Source organism: Eumetopias jubatus, unplaced genomic scaffold (genome assembly GCF_037043125.1).
Source record: "Eumetopias jubatus isolate StellerSeaLion01/CBP00866 unplaced genomic scaffold, mEumJub1_p1.0 scaffold_3, whole genome shotgun sequence".
In the NCBI taxonomy this organism is placed as follows: Eukaryota; Metazoa; Chordata; class Mammalia; order Carnivora; family Otariidae; genus Eumetopias; species Eumetopias jubatus.
In genome coordinates, this window is record NW_028274809.1 from 117,449,172 (window position 1) to 117,468,927 (window position 19,756).

The 19,756-nt window shown below is 40.9% G+C and overlaps 1 protein-coding gene across 2 annotated transcripts in view; it reads left to right on the forward strand.

Annotated features, from left to right (window-relative positions):
- The first annotated feature begins 5,391 nt into the window (after nucleotides 1–5,391).
- SGCG (sarcoglycan gamma) overlaps nucleotides 5,392–19,756 on the forward strand; it is a 119,280-nt gene continuing 104,915 nt past the window's right edge. For both annotated transcript variants that reach the window (XM_028106215.2, XM_088022178.1), the window contains exon 1: nucleotides 5,392–5,591. In XM_028106215.2, the coding sequence (XP_027962016.1) occupies nucleotides 5,538–5,591 (54 nt within the window). In that variant the 5' untranslated portion in view covers nucleotides 5,392–5,537. The remainder of the gene's footprint in view (nucleotides 5,592–19,756) is intronic.

The window sequence follows — 19,756 nt, forward strand, 5'->3', positions numbered from 1 at the left end:
AACATTAACTCATATATTTCTTACAACATTCCTATGACTTAACTTCCAATTTTTACTCTCCAATTATACACTAGGAAGTAGAGATGTAAGACTTTAAGTAACCTAAAGAAAGTCTTACAGTGACCAGCAGAAAGAGATCACAGCCCATGATTTCTGGACCCAGAGAGACTCTTCACATGACACGAGGCTGCCTTTACATACTCAGGTTATTGATGTTCAGAATCATTCACTTGTAGGGCTACAGTGATTTTAGGTGCAGGAAGGGCACATGGCCTACAGGGAAGAAATGCAGGCCCATTCAAAACTCTAGCCTTTCTTGGGACACCCTCACTAATATAGAAAACTGAACATTTAAAATAAAACCAAAAAAAAAGTACTTTTAAAGGTTAATTTTAAAAAATAAATTTTAGGGGTCATTTTTTGCAACAGTCTCAATCATAGATGAAAAGCGTTGGACCCAAACAGATAGATATCACCACGAAAAAGATCGCTGGGTGTAGGAATTGAATTTAAAATAACAGGACCCCCGGCACAAAGTTCAATGTGTTTTTTATCACATCATGGTGTCCCTCTGAATTTTGACTGATAATTCTGACACACTGTACCAATTTACACATAAACACAGTCACAGAAAGAACCCTTGGCTTGCAGTCTGTCTTATGAAATACAGTGCAAAGAATAAAAAAAGAACCAGGGACATTATCACAGAAGTGAATATGTCAGGGAGGGAATGGATTTTATAGAAGTGACCTGAGACCTTATTCTCATTTAGTTCTAATTACTGAAGAAGAAAAGGTAAAAGCAGAAACAATGGCCTGTCTCTCTTCTTACTTCTGCCCAACATCATGGGAGTGCGTTACTATTTTTATTTATAAGAACTTTTTTTAGTAGCTTTATTCAGATATAATTAGAAGACCAAACACATTTACCTTACTTAAAGTATTCAATTAAGAGACCTTTAGGGGCGTCTGGGTGGCTCAGTCGGCTAAGCCTCTGCCTTCAGCTCAGGTCATGCTCCCAGGGTCCTGGGATGGAGCCCCAAGTCAGGCTCCCTGCTCAGTGAGGACCCTGTTTCTCCCTCTCCCTCTGCCTGCCACTCCCCCTGCTTGTGTGCTCTCTCTCTCTCTTTCCCTGTCAAATAAATAAATAAAATCTTTTAAAAAAGAGAGAGACTTTTAGTATAACCACAGAGGTGTGGGACGACCACCACAATCTCAGTAACTTATTATTATCCACTCAGTGTCTTTTCCAGATATTTCACATAAGTCGAATAAATTTTGTGACTAGTTTCTGCCCCGCTGCATGTTCTCAAGGTTCATCCATATTGTAGCACGTATCAGCATTTCATTCCTTTTTACAGCTGGATGACATTCCATTGTACGGACAGACCACATTTTTTTAATTCATCCATTGGTAGACAAACATTTCTGTTGTTTCTGGATTTGGGCTCTTCTGAATAATGCTACTGTAAACATCTGTATACAAGTTTTCGTGTGAAAGTACGTTTTTATGTCTCTTGGTGTACTCAGAATTGCACCGCATCCTTGCCAACATTTGCTATTACTCGTCTTTTTTTTTTTTTTTTAAATTTCAGCCTTTCAGGGGGGTGTGAAGTGGTATCTCATTGTGATTTTGGTTTGTATTTCCTTAATGGTTGGTAATGTTGAGCATCTTTTCATGCACTTACTGGTCACTTGTGTATTTTCTCTGGAGAAATATCTATTCAGATCTGTTGCCTATTTTTCATTGGGTTGTCTTTTTCCTGCTAAGCTGTAAAAGTTCTTTCTATATCTGGTTATAAGTGTTTTGTTAGATATATGATTTGCAAATATTTTCTCCTGTTCCATATGTGGTTTTTTTCACTTTCTTGATGGTGTAATTTGCAGCACAAATATTTTTAACTTTGGTGAGGCCCAATTTGTCATTTTTTTCATTTGTTGCTCATGATTTGCCTCACCCAAGGTTACAAAGATTTACTCTAATGTTTTCTCCTGAGAGTCTTTTCTTTAAGCTCCTGTATTGAGACCTATGATCCATTTTAAGTTAACTTTTGTGCACGGTTTAGGAACACACTTCATTCTTTTGCATTTGTTTGCATATATCATGTAAATTATATAATTTGTCAGCACACAGTTGTTTACAGCATTCCTTTATAATCCTTCTCTCTAGGGTTGATGATGGTCCCTCTATTACTCCTGACTTTGGGAATCTGAGTCTTCTCTTTTCTTTCTTGGTCAGTTAAGCCTCCGAGTCTCTTTTCCCCTTACGTCCCTGTTAAGCTTCTGGCTGGTTCGACTCAGTGAATATACTCAGTTCTGAGCCTCCGCTAATTGCTAGTGGATTTCTCTGTTATTTTTAACAACACCTGGGCATAAACTGTTCCACTGTTGGATCTAATTACACTCCAGCCCCTTTGCATGGGTAATCTTTGATGTCACTCTCTGAGGCTTCTTCCACCCCAGGAGGGCTCCTTTCCCCCACCGCCCCCCCCCGGTTTTTTCTGTTAAATTTCTAGCTGGTCTACCATTTATTTAGCTTTTTGCTATCAAAGAGTTCCCATCCTTCTCTTAATTGCTTATTACCAAGATCTTCAGTGTTTTTGACAGTGCCCTTAGGTAGGAACTTCCCCACGATCTCTTCCAAATAAAATCCATCTTCTTAGGCAGAGCTACGGTGCCATGGTACAGCCTTTCTTCCCCACTGCACAGAACCTCTGCCCTGCTGCCCCAGAGCTGGACGCGGGAAGCAGCCTTTTTTTTTTCTGAGTGACACTTCTGCTCTCTGAGCAGGGGTCGCAGATTGGGGTCTGAAGCCCTTGGTATTCTGTTTTCCTCTCCCAACTTGGAACCTCCACACTATGAGTGAGCTACGGCGGGGACAGTAGTAGTAGCCCAATATTCTTAACCCCTCTATACCTGGGGTAGGGCTTCCACCCCACAGTGGTGGCTGGGTAGGTGGAAAGCCCCACACCTCTCAGCCACATCTGCCTGGAATAATGCTTATGCGGGATTGGGGCTGAAAATGGTGGAGGCCTGGCCCTCCCAGGGAGAAGCCAATATCCCAGACCCAGAACTGGGGGAGAGAGGCCATCTTCTCTCCTGCACTCATTCAGTCTGGAGCTTCCAGGATATTGAGCTGAGAGCTGGAAGAGTGGGTTGTGGCCCAGATTTTTGCTCTTCTTACGAAGATTTAGTAGATTCTCATGAATACATGTTTCTTCATCTGCTGTATGCCCTTGGGACAATTTCTAGAGACTTCAAATGATTTTTTTTAAATACTTTCACCACCTAATGGTTGTTTCACTGGGGAGAGGGTGAGCAGAAATTCTCATTTCATTCTGATACTTCTCTTATTTGAATGTAAATTTATCTTTCCTTTTTAAATTTCTATTTGTTTTACAATGTAATATGTTAATTTATGCATATATTATATATTCAGAAATGCATATATTTTACAAATAAATATCCATGTACTGCGTTGCTCAAAATATTTTTTACTGATAAGGTGCTCTATCAAACTAAGCCTTCACACCCTGCCACAAACTCCTGGTTTTTTGCCCCATATTGCTTTGGATATAGTTAGTTTTTCTGCCAGGAGAATGATGGCAAGTGCTCTGGATCCTCAGTGTTCTCACCATCCATAGCATCAAGCTGTTGCCAGTTACTTCTTTCTAAGCCAACAAAAGAGAAGCCTGGTGATGGGTGTTAAAGAGGGCACGTTCGGAATGGAGCACTGGGTGTTATACGCAAACAATGAATCATGGAACACCACATCAAAAACTAATGATGTAACGTATGGTGATTAACATAACATAATAAAAAAAGAAAACGAGAAGTCCTCACTCAGATCATGTTAGTTTTGGCAATTAAAATGCATTAATAACTTTTGGAATTCTTTGACCCAAATATATATACTGAAACCTTTAGTAGATAGTAGGGACATTTTTAGAGCAACAATTCACAGTTCTTTTCATTATGCTGCCTGTGAAACAGAAAGAAAATGATTCATATATGCTTAATAGTATATCTCAGCCTATGTCAATCTTATCTAACCTTGCGAGAGTAGTCTTTAAAAGAAATGGTTGTCACTATCACATATGAAGTGGAGAATAATTAACGAAGATTTTCTTGCAATTATCCATTTCGTTACATGAAAAACATGTGTAAATTCTCCAGCACCTTTATGTTTCCATTTGGTTCCAAACACAGTAGCATATCTCCCATCTAAAAAAAAATCGTAAAATACACCAAAATGATCCTTTCAGGAATGAGCGAATTTACCTCCAAGCACATTCACCAAACATGTTCAGATACCCATACCATTCTCCAGACACAAAACTACTAAAACCAGTCACCCTCCTGTGTAGATGAAGGGGTCCCAGTGTACGTGTGGAGGTCAACTAGAAAATAAATGAGTGAAATACACAAGCGCTAATAGGATAATTATATGCCACATAAGCACAGTTGAGCGAACCTCTTCAGGCCTTGAGAAAAACAGAGTGAAAGAGGCTTCTTAAAATTAATGGGTCAGCACTCACTACTTCCGAGCCTGATTCAAAGAGCTAAAAAGGTGTGGCAACATTTTTGCCACCTTCACATTTCTGCAAATCCCGAGGAACGCCTCCTAGCGGCGGCACCTGGCCCTTGCTCTGCTGGAGTCTAGGAGGAAACCGCGCAGCTCTGAAGCCCAAGTGGTTCTCGGCCAGACTCTAGAGTCTCGTGAATGGAACAATTCCCTCAACAGGGACGCCCTAAAACGCCTTAGATTAGGAAGGCGCTGACTGTTGTAATTGCAAGGGACTAGGAGCCCAGGTGGGAAAATGAGTTCTTCCCCCGAGCTCCAAGCCCGGGATGCGGTAGGCCGACTCAGTTGGACTGAAGGGGAGAAGAGGGAAGGCGCCCTCCCGCGGGCATCCAAAGAGGAATCGGCTGAGAGCGGGTGTCTGCGAGTGCCCTGCTCAGCGACCCGCGCGCGTGCGCGACCGTGGGGGGCGAGCAGAGGGCGGGGAGGCCGCGGTGGGCGCGATCGGAGCGCTGGGACAGGACGTTCTGGACATGGAGGGGCGGGGGACGCAATGGGGGCGCAGGGGTGTGCGGGGCGCGTGCGACGGTGGGACGGGAAGGACGCAGGGAGTCATGCAGGGGCGCGGGCCGTCGTGGGAGGGGCACAGGGGCGTGGGGGGCGCGCGGTGATGGGGTTGGAAGGGGGCGCGGCGGAGGGAGCCGGGCGCGCTGGCCCCGCGCGGGGGACTGGGGTGTGTGGCCGGCTGGGGGCGCCCCCGGCTCGTCCCGGCGCGCGCGGGGTTGCTTGGGGGCGGTGCCGTAGCCGGGCCGAGTCTCCCCGGGGTGTCTGGCCTCCGCCTCCGCTCGCGCCCGGGCAGTGGCGCCCGGGGCCCGGGCGGGGATGTGGGCACCCGCGGCTCGGGGGAGCGGCTCCCCCGCCCAGAAGCAGAGTTGTCGCTGCGGTCGCCGAGGAAGGAGGACGGAGCCGAGGCCCGCGCTGTCCGGAGAGAAGACAGTGGTCTCATCCCGTCGGGAATGAAGGGATATACGGTGGCCGTTTGCTCGTCCGGACCCCAAGAAGTACAGCAGGTAAAGAGAGTGGTCACGGACCACCACTTCGTTCTCAGTTCCCCCAATTTCCGTTGTCCTTCCTTCTCTTGCAGCCCCCTAAACTAACTCTTCCGTTGTTGGGATCCCCTGTTTCCTCTGCAGCCTTTCCCCAAGCCCCAAAACTCTCTTCCCACCCTGCTTCTTCTTCCTCCGTTATTTTCTCTGCCCCAAATAGCGTTTTCCTTCCTCATCTGCCAGTCTACGGGGGCTCTGGGACAAGTGTGAAACGTAGTTTAGACAGTCGGCCTTTCTTTGCTGGAAAAAACTTTGCTAACTGATCTGCACTCTGACATAACACTTAAATAACTTTGTCTTGCGGGGAGGTGGGGTAGCGACGAAGGGAGGGGGTGAGGAGACAGAGGCAGGCGTGGGGAGGGGCGGGGATGAGAGAGAACGAAAATAAGAATGAACTTGTTTTCTGTAAATTCATTTTGCCAAAAACATTGCCCTGGATTGCTGACTAGTCTATCCCTTGACATTGAGTAAGCAGAGTGGTTGCACCAAGAAGTGCAAAGTTGCTTTACTTCGGCATTTTAGAGGGGAAACAGAGATCCTTCAAATCACAGGTGGCTCACACAGTCTTCAGTGGGATGATAACTTGATGATCCTCCCGCCCCGCTTATACCCACTACCCTCTAAAGTTCCCATGGTTGGTATTTATTTATTTGCTTGTTATTTGTTAAACCAGAGTTAGGCAGTTGATAATTTTTAAATCACTACTGGATGGTCTGATGTTTATAAATAGTGGTACAAGCACATACAATTTTTCTGTGAAATAACAACTCATCAAGTGATGCCAAATGTTGTACAAGTAGATTTTTAGTGATGACACTATATATGTATGGTATTTTTGCATAAATGCTGTTGGATGTTCCTTAAAACAGGTAAATCTGTGTAAAGCCATGGAATTGTTTTTATTTTTCTTTTAAAGCAGATCTTTTTTTTATGGCTCTTTTGTGCTTTTCTTCCTTTAATATGAGCAAGCTATAAAAAAAAAACCTGAAAAAAATTTTTACAATATTATTCAAAAATATGTGTAAGCTGATCTCTTGGTTTTTGGTGATGGAATATTTTACCAAAAGGTTCAGTGTCTCTGATATGAGAACTTCCTCTCTAGAAAAAGTGCTTCCAAAGTGATTAGCAAACTGACATTCACTCTACATGTGTAAACATATCATATAGTAAACTTTTAGAGTTATTCAATCATGTTTTCAAATACCTTGCTTTGCCCAAGTCCTTATCCTCTTTTGATATTTAATGTTTGTTATTACTGAATCATTAGGCACAATATTTGGTAGATATTACACCTAAATCATTAATGTATATAGTACGCCTCCACTGTGGGCTTACAAGTATAGAAAAGTTGTCCTGTATAGCAATTATAATCTAGAAGATATTTCTTTAATCTTGAAAAAAATGTAGTGATGAACAATCCATTTAATAAATTAGACATGCATAAGCAGACTATAAAAGAAATTAGGAAACTTTGACATTTAACAAATAATTTGCTTTTTTAAACTATTAAACACCTCTCTCGGTGTTAATGAGAATAATAATAATCTAATTGTGGCTGGAGGATATTTCAAATATATATATATACAGTATTACATTTTGATCAGCATCATTTCATTATCTTGGGTATGACTTTTTAAAAATTATCAGACCCTCGGGGACGCCTGGGTGGCTCAGTTGGTTAAGCGACTGCCTTTGGCTCTGGTCATGATCCTGGGGGTCCCGGGATCGAGTGCCGCATCAAGTCCTGCATCGGGCTCCCTGATCGGCAGGGAGTCTGCTTCTCCCTCTGACCCTCCCCCCTCCCATGTGCTCTCTCTCTCTCTCTCTCGTTCTGTCTCTCAAATAAATAAATAAATAAAAATCTTTAAAATTTATCAGACCCTCATTTTGATGTTTAGTTGTTAAGATTGTGTCCTGCAAGAGCTCCTAATGTCCTTTGGGTAAAATAGGCAAATATCTATGGACATAGTTACAGTTAAGCAAAAAGATAATGCTAATTTTATTTCTTTCTCTAGAATTGTACTGTTAGAAAGTGATTTATATGGACATGATCATCATAGAATCATAACCCAAATATTTAATTTCCTAAAGAGAGGTGATGTTGCTTTGTGATTTGTCAAAAAAATGCCCATTTCATTACGTCTTCTGTAGTTGAATTTATGTGAAGTAAACACGGTTGTGTGTTGTGAATGGTACAAATACAAGTATCCCTTGTGTGAAGTGTATTTGCATATAAATTTCTGAACACACCTTCTAAATTAGGAAACAAAATAGCTACATATAACAACTTGTGTTTTTAGCATATCATTTTGTTAGGTATGAGGGAAATATTTGTGCTGGAGACAGCAGAAAAGGAAGGAGGTAGTAAAATAATGCTTCCTAACTATTTTAACGTCATGGATTCCTTTGAAAACCTGGTGATAGTTCTAGATCTGCAACTTGGACTGGATTTCAAGAGGTTAACTGTTCTTGAAGCCAGTTCTGGACCCCTGGTTGAGGTCACCTAAATTAGATTCTCAGCATGTAGATGGGCTCAGTTGCTGCACATACAAAACCTTGAGTCAGTCCATTATAATAAAGTATGATGACATTAATACTTACATTAATAATAAAACAATGAAAACTTAATTGGAAAAGTAACACGAGCCAGGTATTAATTTGTAGAAATGTGCTTGTGTTATTTTGTCTAGTAGACTTTAATATATGTGCCTAAACTCCTTTTTCAAAAATAACATATAAGTGAACTGAGTGAAAAAAGGGGAAAATTCTAAAATAGGAAACCTTAACAAAATCATATTGCACTGAAGACAAAGGCCTAAGTAAGCAACCAGGTATAAAAAGGGAAAGGCTGTATAAAAGTTGTGTTTTTATAAAGAATGTCTTTATGAGTCACTGGATTATTTACATGGAATTCTGTGGGTTGGATTATAATTGAGGCTGTCTTGCATTTTGAAGGCGTGAGGTGCAGATGCCCCCTGTATATAAAGGACTGTTCTTGATTCTTGATTCAATCTGTTGGTTTATAATCCCCCTTAATTCAAAATGATTTGAGGTAAATACCCACCAAATTATTCTCCAGAGAATTTCCTTCTCGCGTGTGGAGCTTGCAGCTATCCCTCTGACTCCTAGCACGTGCTCTCAAAAGGAAAGTGCGGTGTGCATCCCCTTGACTGAGCTCCTACTTTAAGCCAGGCGAGCATTCATTAAGTTTCATCCGTCTTCTCAAGCACCCTGTGAGGAAGGCCCCACTTAGCACAGACGGAAACTGGGCCCAGAGAGGCCATCGTTTGCCAAGGTGATTGCTCAGCCGAACTAAGTAATAACACAGACCTGACACCAAACCTACTCTTCCCACTGCAGCACAGCACCCAGAAGACTGCTGGGGTCAGTCCTGCCTGTCATTTTTCTTGAGAATGCAAAATAGCTCAAATGACTAAACCACATGACTAGTGCTAGGAATATTTTGAATCAAGGAAAAGGAAGGCATTTAACATTTAAGGGTAACATTAACTAGTGTAAAGCATGAGCACCGGGAAACTTGGTGCCCTTAAAAACCTCAGAATTCTTCTTTAGAAACTCTGGGAGTCTTCTTGAAGGCAACTTCAATGTCTTCGTTTTCCAATTAAATATTTTTTTGACTTTTTACTAAATCGGGCAAATACAGAAGGCAGATATAATAGATAAAATAGTATCTTATGAACACAGTATTCCATTAGCAAGTCTCGAGATTGTGGCACATAGTGGGATGGTGGCTAGCCCACTGGTACTTCTTCTATGAAGATTTTTATTTTATTCATACTTACCTGAAGCAACAGTTCTGTCACCCTTCACATATCATCATATTTTGCTGCCTCATTTTTGAGGCCTTTCTGCCTTTTTTTTCCTTTCCTTTCCAACATCCAAACTTGGAGGTGTGTGTAAGTGGCGAATGGCGAGAACGACCCAACTGGAATAGTAAAAGAATGATCATCCAGTCCTTTCATTTGACCTATCTCAAGCCACAGGTAACTGTCCCACAGTGTGTGTTTCTTTAAGAAATACCACACTCTGCTTAGGGTTCTGCATGATTCTTCCAGCTGACACTTTGTACAAGCCTGGAAAAGGAGATGTATTTTGGCCTTTCTCATTTCCATCTTCCATTTCTTCTCAGGCTGCTGATTCCATCATTCCACATCATGATAGTTTAATTGCTCCAGTGATTTGTAATTATTTTGTGTGAGCTCATCTACACTGAGAGTTATTCTTAGGTAGGACTCTCAAATGCAGCAGGTGTGAAAGTGTCCCTAGGAGTGGTTCTGCTTGTGCATCTGCTGGGATACCAGGGGTTTTATGGGTCTCAAAGCAGTTTTAATGTAAATCTCATGGTTGGGGGTTATAGCAGCACATATTTTTTATAAAGTTGGACAAACTGTCACCTGTAAATGGTACAGGCTTGTGGTTGATGCAAGCGTATGATTTTGCTTTCTATGCAGTGGTTTGTCTTTCTATCCACAGCCTTAGAGAAGGAGGGATCTCTTCTTGGACTTTCCTTGTATGTGGGAGCTCTGGCCTTGCTCTGGACAGAGGCCAACTCTCCCATCTCTGTTGGGCATTAAGATTCAGACTCAGTCTCTAGGCCCATAAGTGGGTCTGATAACCCTCATACGGTGTGTAGCATCACCCCCAGTTATCTCTGGCTTTCATTTCCATACTTTTTTCTAGCCTTGAGAATGTTTCATTTTTTCCTATAATTTTGACTACATATTTTTAAAATATTACATTTTATGCAGAACTGTGTCTTGGTGGTACAAATGGGGATCTCTCATGTCTTCTCCGTCCTTTACATTAGAAGACCTCTGTATGTGTGATACATTTCATTATTTGGGGGGAACATTTCCTATGTAACTATTTTTAAAGATAATTATAAATAATAAAAAAATACATTGTACATCATACTCTGAGCTAGATTACAAGAGAGCTCCATGATGTTCATTATCTAAATTTTAAATAAACCAAATTTTAACCAACTTCTGGAATTTTAAAATGAGCAATAAAGTTAAATGCTATATTAAATGATGTTAAATGGTTAAATTATAATGAAGATAATTCTCAATTATTTATGTTAATTATGCAACCTGTGGATTAAATTGGTTATCTAACCTATTGATTATTTATTCTTGGGCTGTCTATACTTTACTACTAAATTTTGTTTTTATTTATTAATATCTCTACCAAATATTAGTTGCAAAGTAAGGATAGACATCAGGACAGTTTTGTGACTGGTTAGAGTTTGAGCGATTGTTTGCTTGAAACTAATAAATTGAGGTTTGAGTATTTTATTTGTCTTGTGACATAAAACTCAGACCTTAAGTATGAATTTGTAATTAGAGCAGGTACTCAGGTAAGTACCAGTTGATTTCAGGGTTTGTTTTTTTTTTACTTTGCCAGGGGGAGTGAAGGGGACATAGGAATATAATATAATTATCAGATACACCTCTTAGATTAACAATGATAATGAGACAATAAGTTTATTTTTAAAATAATAAACAATAAAAAAGAACTAAAATATGACTTGCATGTCTACAGTAAACTCTATTTCCAGTGAGATATATCAGGAGTAGGCAAACTTTTCCCATAAAGGGCCAGATAATAAATATTTTCGGCTTTGTGGGCCATAGGATCTCTGTCACAACTACACAACTGGGCAGTCATAGCAGCCATAGACGTACATAAACGAGTAGGCATGGCTGTGGCTTAGGGACACTCGTAAGAATAGGTAAAAGGTCTTACTTGACACACAGGCTATCATTTACCAAACCCTGATCTATACCAATGAAAGGAATCAGTTATAAAGAAATAACTTTAGTTGTGAAGTATTTTTCAACATAGATTGATACTGTCAACCTTAAAAATTAAACAATAAAGCCTACCAAGCTGCAAATTAGTTTACTTGGGAATAGAGAAATTGCAGTTTGGGACATGTAAACTGTGGGGAACCATTGGCAAGCCCAGAGAACAGGGAAGACTATCCTTTTGTAGGGGAAAGAAGGAAGTTGGGAGGAGTTGTTTTGAACAAATGTTCATTGGAGTTTGAAGTAGTAGTGGCTTCTCATTGGCCAAAGGTGACTGAAGTCGTGACAGCTTTTCATTGGCTGTGAGGAAATCTTAATCCCTCCTCTTGGACTGTGTAGGCTGTGAGGAGCCCAGTAGTGCAGGAGAGCTCCCCATCATGACTTCCGAAATTGTATTGTACCCATCCATCAGTTAGCCGTGATCATCTGCAAAGTCGGCTTATGATTTTGTTTCTATGTACAATAATCAAAAGGAGGTGAGCCAGAAGAGTCATTTTCCTTTAAGAGGTAAGAAGGATTTATATAAATTGGAAATAAGGGGGAAAACCCTAAAAATTATTTCATCAAGTTTGCCTCTTTTGACACTTAAAAGATTATACAATTTCATTAAACTATTTAGTTTCATAAAGAATTCTTAGTTTCATACTGGGAAGGGCTCCAGATTTTTCTATGTTGCTTATTTTTAAAATATTAACTATGTATTTAAAAGTGATGTCCTTTATTTGCTACACATTCAACAGCTGGAAGACGTTTTTCCAACTCGTAGATTTTGGTTATTTAGTTTGTAGATAATTTATTTCAAATATAATAAAAGGTGGTAATCATCTTACAGTATATAAGTGTATCAAATCAACATATTGTACACCTTAAGCTTTTACAATGTTATATGCTAAATAGACCTCAATAAAGCTGGAAAGAAAAGAAATTAATGGAACCCTTCTTTCCCCCTTCAAAAAAAGAAAATACTCCCATAATGGTGGCTCCGAATCACTATGTATGTGTCCAAACCCATAGAAAAAAACAACACCAAGAGTAAACTCCAGTTTACTGAAAGTAAAATCATTTTAAGTGATTATGATGTGTCAGTTCATTTTTGATAAAAAAAAATGTATCATTCTGGTGAGATATATTGCTAATGGAGGAGGCTGTGCATGTGTGGGGAAAGGACGTATATGGCAAATCTCTATACCTCCCTCTCAATTTTGTTGTAAACCTGAAACTGCTCTAAAAAAATAGTCTCTAAAGAATGAACAGTGCAGGGCGCCTGGGTGGCTCAGTTGGTTAAGCGACTGCCTTTGGCTCAGATCATGATCCTGGAGTCCCGGGATCGAGTCCCACATCGGGCTCCCTGCTCAGCAGGGAGTCTGCTTCTCCTTCTGACCCTCTTCCCTCTCATGTGCTCTCTCTCTCTCTCAAATAAATAAATAAAATCTTTAAAAAATAAAATAAAATAAAGAATGAACAGTGCATACATACACTGCATTTTCTTTATCCATTCATGTGTTGAAGGACACGTAGGTTGTTTTTGTATCTTGGCTATTATAAATAATGCTGCAGTGAACATGGAAATGAGAATATCTCTTCAGGATCCTGATTTATTTCCTTTGAATATATACCCAGAAGTGGAATTGCTGGATCATGTGATAGTTCTATTTTTAAACTTTATGAAGAAGCTCCACACTGTTTTCCATAATGGCTGCACCATTTTACATTCTCACCAACAGTGTGTAAGAGTTCCAATTTCTCCACATCCTTGCCAACACTTGTAATCTCCTGCCTTTTTTGAGAATACCATTATAACAGATGTGAGGTGATACCTCATACTATATTGTATACTTGAAATTTGCTAAGATAGTAGCATTTAAGTGTTCTGACCAGGGAAGGAAGGAAGGAGAAAGAGTATGTGAGGTGATGGATGTGTTAATTAACTTGACTATGGTGATCATTTCACAATGTATGTCAAAATGTCAAGTTGTACACCTTAAATATATACAGTTTTTACCGGCCAATTATACCTCAGTAAAGCTGGGGGAGGGGAATGGGGCTGTGGAAAGTTTTCCATAGGATATGCTTTTGACATGATTTCTATGTTATATCCAAAATGTGGCTGACTGTCAACTCCTGCCCCAGTTAAACAAACAGATTTTTTAAAAGTTAATCTGCTGCATTCAGAAAAGAGAGGAAAAATTCAGAGGCCAGACTTTCATTAGCAATGGTCTGAGTTGTAGCACCGCAAAATTCTTACAGCTCACTAGCCCTAATCTCAAGTTGTAGACTAAGTACCTCCACCAGTGGTTGCACTCATCCCACGTTCTTTGCCCAAGGTGGGTGCTTCATTATTCGCTTCAAACCATGCCTGCTCTGGTTGGTTAACACTGCTTTTCATTCCATTTATTCTTCCACATAGCCAGGTTAGGACCTTTCCCATGTGCATCCAAGTGGGTGCTAAGTCCCATGAAAACCTCACTCTACACAGCTTCCCAGTGTCCTGGTTTGGGATCCAGTGGCCTCTGCTTTCACGTTGCTTAGACAGCAGCTTGGTATCTGTCACCATCTGGGGTTGCTCAACAAATTATTGTGGAGTTAGGCTTAATTTTTTCCATCCTCTCAAGTTTGAGCACAGAAACCTGCTTTGAACTTCTTTGCACAGGGGAAACATCATGAAGAAGCCCAGGCAGGCCCTACCCCTCCATTTCCCTCTCGGACTGCTGTCCGTCAGCCTCCTCTTCCTGTTGGCATTTCCCTTCCCACATACCTGGACCCATGTTGATGGCCTGAACTTCCTTGGCCTGGCCAGGGTCATCAGCTTCCACCTATCCATGCGTATCTGCTCTGTCCACTGAGAAAAGTCCTGCCACAGATCAATCCTGTAGTGTGATTTTCCTATTGTTATCCCAAAAATGTTTCTAAAATGCCGTTGTGTTCAGTTGCCAGTGCTGAGGCTGGAAGGACCCTTAGCCTCATGCTGTGATCGTTCATTTATGCTTGACTTTTCCCCTTCCCATCCCATTGGGAGCCATTCCAGACTTTCTCCGCTGTCCTTACCACCTTTAGCAGATGAGATCTCTCCTGCTTTCTCCTTCACCACCTTCAGACCATTACATTTCCATGACCGCCCGCCCCCCCAACCTTGGGTGCCTTCCCCTATTTATGAATTAGTGCAAGACCTTTAGAGAGAGAGAGATGGTGGCTACACATATGACTGGTTTATTAAAGACGGAAAATTATTATCAGCCTACCTATGAGCCATTTAAAGCAATCTTGTCCTGTGTCTGTTTTGATATAGTTTTTGTTTGAGAATTTTAATCAACTTACTCTATTACAATGGGAAAAAATTGGGGCAAAGAAATGATTTAAGACAGTTTTTGAACAATGAAAGAACATAAACAAACTGAATATTATAGCATTATCCTCAAATCAATAATTATGTTATTTACTAAATTCAACCAGTAAATACCTGATTATTTCTTGGACTAAATTTTGAAGTACAAATGTTGGTATTTTAAAAAGGAACAAAATGATAGGGAATGAAAGTAAAAAAAAAAAATTATTTTTTATATATTTTTAAATTTAAATTCAATTAACCAACATCATTAGTTTCAGATGTAGAGTTCAGTGATTCATCAGTTGCCTATAACACCCAGTGCTCATCACATCCCGTGCCCTCCTTAATACCCATCACCCCATTACCCCATCCCCCACCCACCTCCCATCCAGCAATGAAAGATAAAATTTTTAAAAGACTTGAGAGGGAGGGCAGTTTTAGGTTCACAGCAAAATTGAGAGGCAGGTACAGAGATTTCCCATGCTGCTCCTGCCCCAGCCCCAGCCTCACCATTGTCAACATCCCCTCCTACACTTGTTACAACACTGTTACCATCCAAAGCTCACAGTTGGCATCAGCGCTCACTCTTGGTGTTGTACGTTCTCTCGGTTTGGACAAGTGTGTAATGACATGTATCCCCCATTGTAGCATCATGAAGAATAGTATCTGTGCCCTAAAATTTCCCTGTGTTCCACCTAGTCAGCCCTTTCACACCACAGACTCCTGGGGAGCACTGATCTTTTTATTGTCTTCATAGTTTTGCCTTTTGCAGGATGTCATATAGTTAGAATCATGTAACCTTGTCAGATTGACTTTTTTCACTTAGTAGTAGGCATTTAAGTTTCCCCTACATCTTCTAATGGCTTGAGAGCTCATTTCTTCTTATTGCTGGATGATATTCCATTGTCTGGATGTACCAGTTTGTTTATCCATTCACCATTACCCAGGTTTGTGTAAAATCTTTTTAAATGCAAAAATTATATGACTTCTTTTCCTAAAAGCATTTCTAAAAGTATGTCTTTTCACACGAGTCAAACCTTTTTGTATTGTTTATGATGTGGGAAGAAAAAGACCTGGAATTACTTCCTCACAGTGTACAATACAGTTTGCATCCAAATAATTGGCTGTGTTCTAGAGGTTTGTTTGCAACTCTGAATATATTTTCTCAGAAATGTATCATATAACTGTTATGTTGTAAGAATTCTTTGCAAATGCTTCTTTAAGCCTAATGTAGCTAAACAATAATGTTTCTTGTTGCACAAAGCCTAAACATTATTCAGAATATCACTTCTGTGTTTCAGTTATTAAAACCAAGAATATATCAGAATATGTGGTGCTCAGGATTGGCCCAAAGAATAAGGACTCTTTCCTGGGCACATAACTGGGATGAGTTTTCAGTGATAGTTTCAGTAGAAAGGAACCAAGTGTGGTCCTGGGAGAGAAGGAGAATTCTGCACACAGCAGGGTGTGCAGGAAGATTCTATACATGTAGTGGGGATGAGCTCACAGCCACTTGGGGAACATACTGACGTGTGAATGTATACCAGCCATATCTATAATCCAGTAGTAGACTTTATGTTCGCACAGCATAGCCTAGATTTGGAAAAAAGCTTAATTATTTCTTTCAAATATACCAAAAAAAAAAAAAAAAGAAAGAAAGAAAAGAAAAAGAAAATTCTCACTTTGGGAACCTAAAGCAATTACTTCATTCTATTGAGTTGAAATGAACTGTCAAAAATGACTAAGCTTTCAGCTATACTCCTGGGCATAAAGGTGAACTGAACGGAATCATGTTCCAAAAGAGAGCACTCAAATTGCCAGGGATTGAGAGTGGGATAAGATCTGTAGAAGAACCAGGAATCCTGAGAGTCTGACTCAAACCAAGGCCACAGAATTGTCCTCAGTTCTGTGCTCTGTTTAAGCTTTTGCTGAAACTGAATTCACTATTTTCCTCTTCTTTGGTTATCTAAGATTGTGTGAAAGACCAAAATTCTTTCAGGAGTAAGGATCCACAGAAGGGTGCCCATGGTGCCTCCAAGTCAGTTTTCTCAAGTAGCTAACAACCCTTTTAACCTTACAGTAAAGAGACACGTGGGTGACAGACTTCCACGTTGAAGATGACAATGTGAGGGTAGTATTTACACAGTGCCCTCCTGAGATCATTCAAAAGCAGCAAGGTGAGTGAGAAACTTGTTCAAATTCTATTTTAGGCAACACTAGGAGACAACCAAAGCCCAAACCACAAAATTAGTGGAAAGTATTCCAAAAGAGTGGGGATTGAACAGGTATGCATCTGAAAGAATAGCGAGAGAGATCCTCAGAGCTGCAGGCTCAGAAAACACAGCACTGTGTGTGTTTCAAAGGCAAGAGTGTGTCCTGCGTGGTGCAGTCTGCACATCCCACACACAGTAGGAGGAGGAGATGAATGAGCTGACACCAGCAGGGGATCTCTTGCACAAGCTCTGTGCCAGGATGCAAAGGTGCGCAGATGAGGAGTCACACAGATAAGTCACATGTCAGGAGGCAGGCAGTCTGTTGAAGCTAAGCATAGCACAGATCTTGTACTGTGAAAGAAAAAGGAAGGAACAAAGGAAGAAAGGAGGAAGAGAGGGAAGGGAGGGAGGGAGGGAGGGAGGGCAAAAGAAAAGGGGAGGGGAGAGGAGAGAAAGAAGCCAACCAAACAAACTGAGAAGTGAAAACTAGACAAACACAAATACTCTGGGTCATGAAGAAAATTCCAGTCAGACCAGAACATACCCCATCCTGGCAAAGACCTCCTGAAAGTAGCTGGTCAGAGAGCAGAAAGGAGAGAGAGTGACAGCTCTACGGAAGGGGCTCCTTAGAAGAAATGAACAGTATTTTGCGGATAACGTCAACGCTCTTCATGTCCTACAGCTGGCACTTGGAATAAGGTCTTCTCTTACAGGGGCTGTAGCTACATTGTTGTGCAGCTGTGATTATCAGCCTTGGCAACCCATTAGAACTGCCTAGGGAACTCGGCAAACGCCGATAGCAGGGCCTCCATCATAGCAAATACATCAGAATTTCTGGAGAGGATCCCGGCCAGTGGTGTTCTGTATACCTCTCTTGGTTGCTGCTAACGTGTGGCCGGCTGAGAACCACTGCTCTTCATGCCTCCTCCTCTCTGGCCTTATCGGGCCTGTTCCGTGCACCATGTGCCCACCCCTGGGCCTTGCTTGTCCCACGTACACACAGATCATTCCTGCCCCCGGGCCATTACATGGGCCATCACCCGCCGATATCACACTTTGCCCTAGTCTTTTCATGATTGCTCCTTTCTCATTATTCAGGTCCTCCCACAAAGGCCTGCCCTGACCATATACTTAAATATTCTCCCCCTCCCCATGCTTACTTTCTTTTTTTTTTTTTAAAGATTTTATTTATTTATTTGACAGATACACAGCGAGAGAGGGAGCACAAGCAGGGGGAGTGGGAGAGGGAGAAGCAGGCTTCCTGCAGAGCAGGGAGTCCGATGCGGGGCTCGATCCCAGGACCCTGGGATCATGACCTGAGCGGAAGGCAGACGCCTAACGAATGAGCCACCCAGGCGCCCCCCCCCACGCTTACTTTCTTAATAAACTTGCCACAGTGAGAAATCTTCTTGTTTATTGTTTTCACACTGATTGGCTGTTTCCTCTCAACTAGAGTGTAAGCTCTGAACAGGTAAGCCCTCCTTCGTGCTGTGCACTCTGCTATCAGCATCTAGAACAGTGTTTGGCACCCAGTTGGTGCTTGCGCATTGGATCAAAAACAGCAGAAGTGACTTCAGCAGGATCCTGGTAGCCTTTGCGTATAACTGATTCATGTAAGACAAACCAACTCGGCATCCCAGAAAAACAGTTTCAGAGAGAGTTAATCGTTAATTCCATTAGGCAACCTCTATGTACAATAGGAAGCATTTCCATATAGCTACCTAAAAAGGCATTACTTTTCTTAGGCAATTACTGAGACAAGAACTGAATTTCTCATTTATTCTAGCAAACATAAAAGCTAATCAACAAAGGCAACTCATGTGTATGACAGAAAAAATCCTTGATGAATATTATTTAAATAAATCATGAATGACAGACAACTGCTGTTATCATTCACTCCATTGCGCTGTTACCATATTTTACCAAATCTACAATGCCAATTTTTTACATTGTAATAGCTCTTAATTGGGATGCATATTACCATTAGTGCCAGATTATAGTTTAATTTGCAGAGGTACTCCTTACTGGCATAAAAATAGTGGTGTTCTTAAAATCATCAATCTTAGCTTTGATGAAATAATAGTATATGAGAAAGTCAGGGCTTTTTCATGAGGTTTCCTTGAATCATTACTATGCCTATCTTTTTTTTTTTAATTTAGAACTACCATGTTAAATCTTCCCACTGGTCTTCTCTTGCCAAATCAGGTTATCTTTCTCTGTCCTCATCTTTGACCTCGGCAGAGCATTTGGTAACCCTGAATAGCTCCATCATTTACATATGCCACCACAGAAGGTATGGATTTCTGTAACCTCCGAGTTCTGTTTTACAACTGGTAAGGAGCTGTTCAAGTTTGTGTTCATCACCTCTCTTCATTGTTTGAAGCTTTACTCTTGGTACCATCACCCCCTCATTCTTTCACACCAGGAACTAAGTGAATTCCTACACCACCACCACCAACAACAAAAAAAATTTTTTTAAAAAGGCAAGTTCTTTATTGCATTGGTTTGACTAAAACTTACTTTATATTTTTATGTTGCAAATTATCAAATACCCACTCTACACTTTTGAATGGAAGAAAGGCAATTTATTGGCTGATGTAACTAAAAAATACAAGAGTAGAGGTGATTTAGGCATGCCTCGATTTACGGACTTGAAATTACCATGAATTTTACTTCATCTCTCAGCTCCAACCTTTGCTGCGTTGTGTTGTGTTCATGGCTGCTCACTAACCAGGCTTGAATTGCTATCAAATTCAAGTC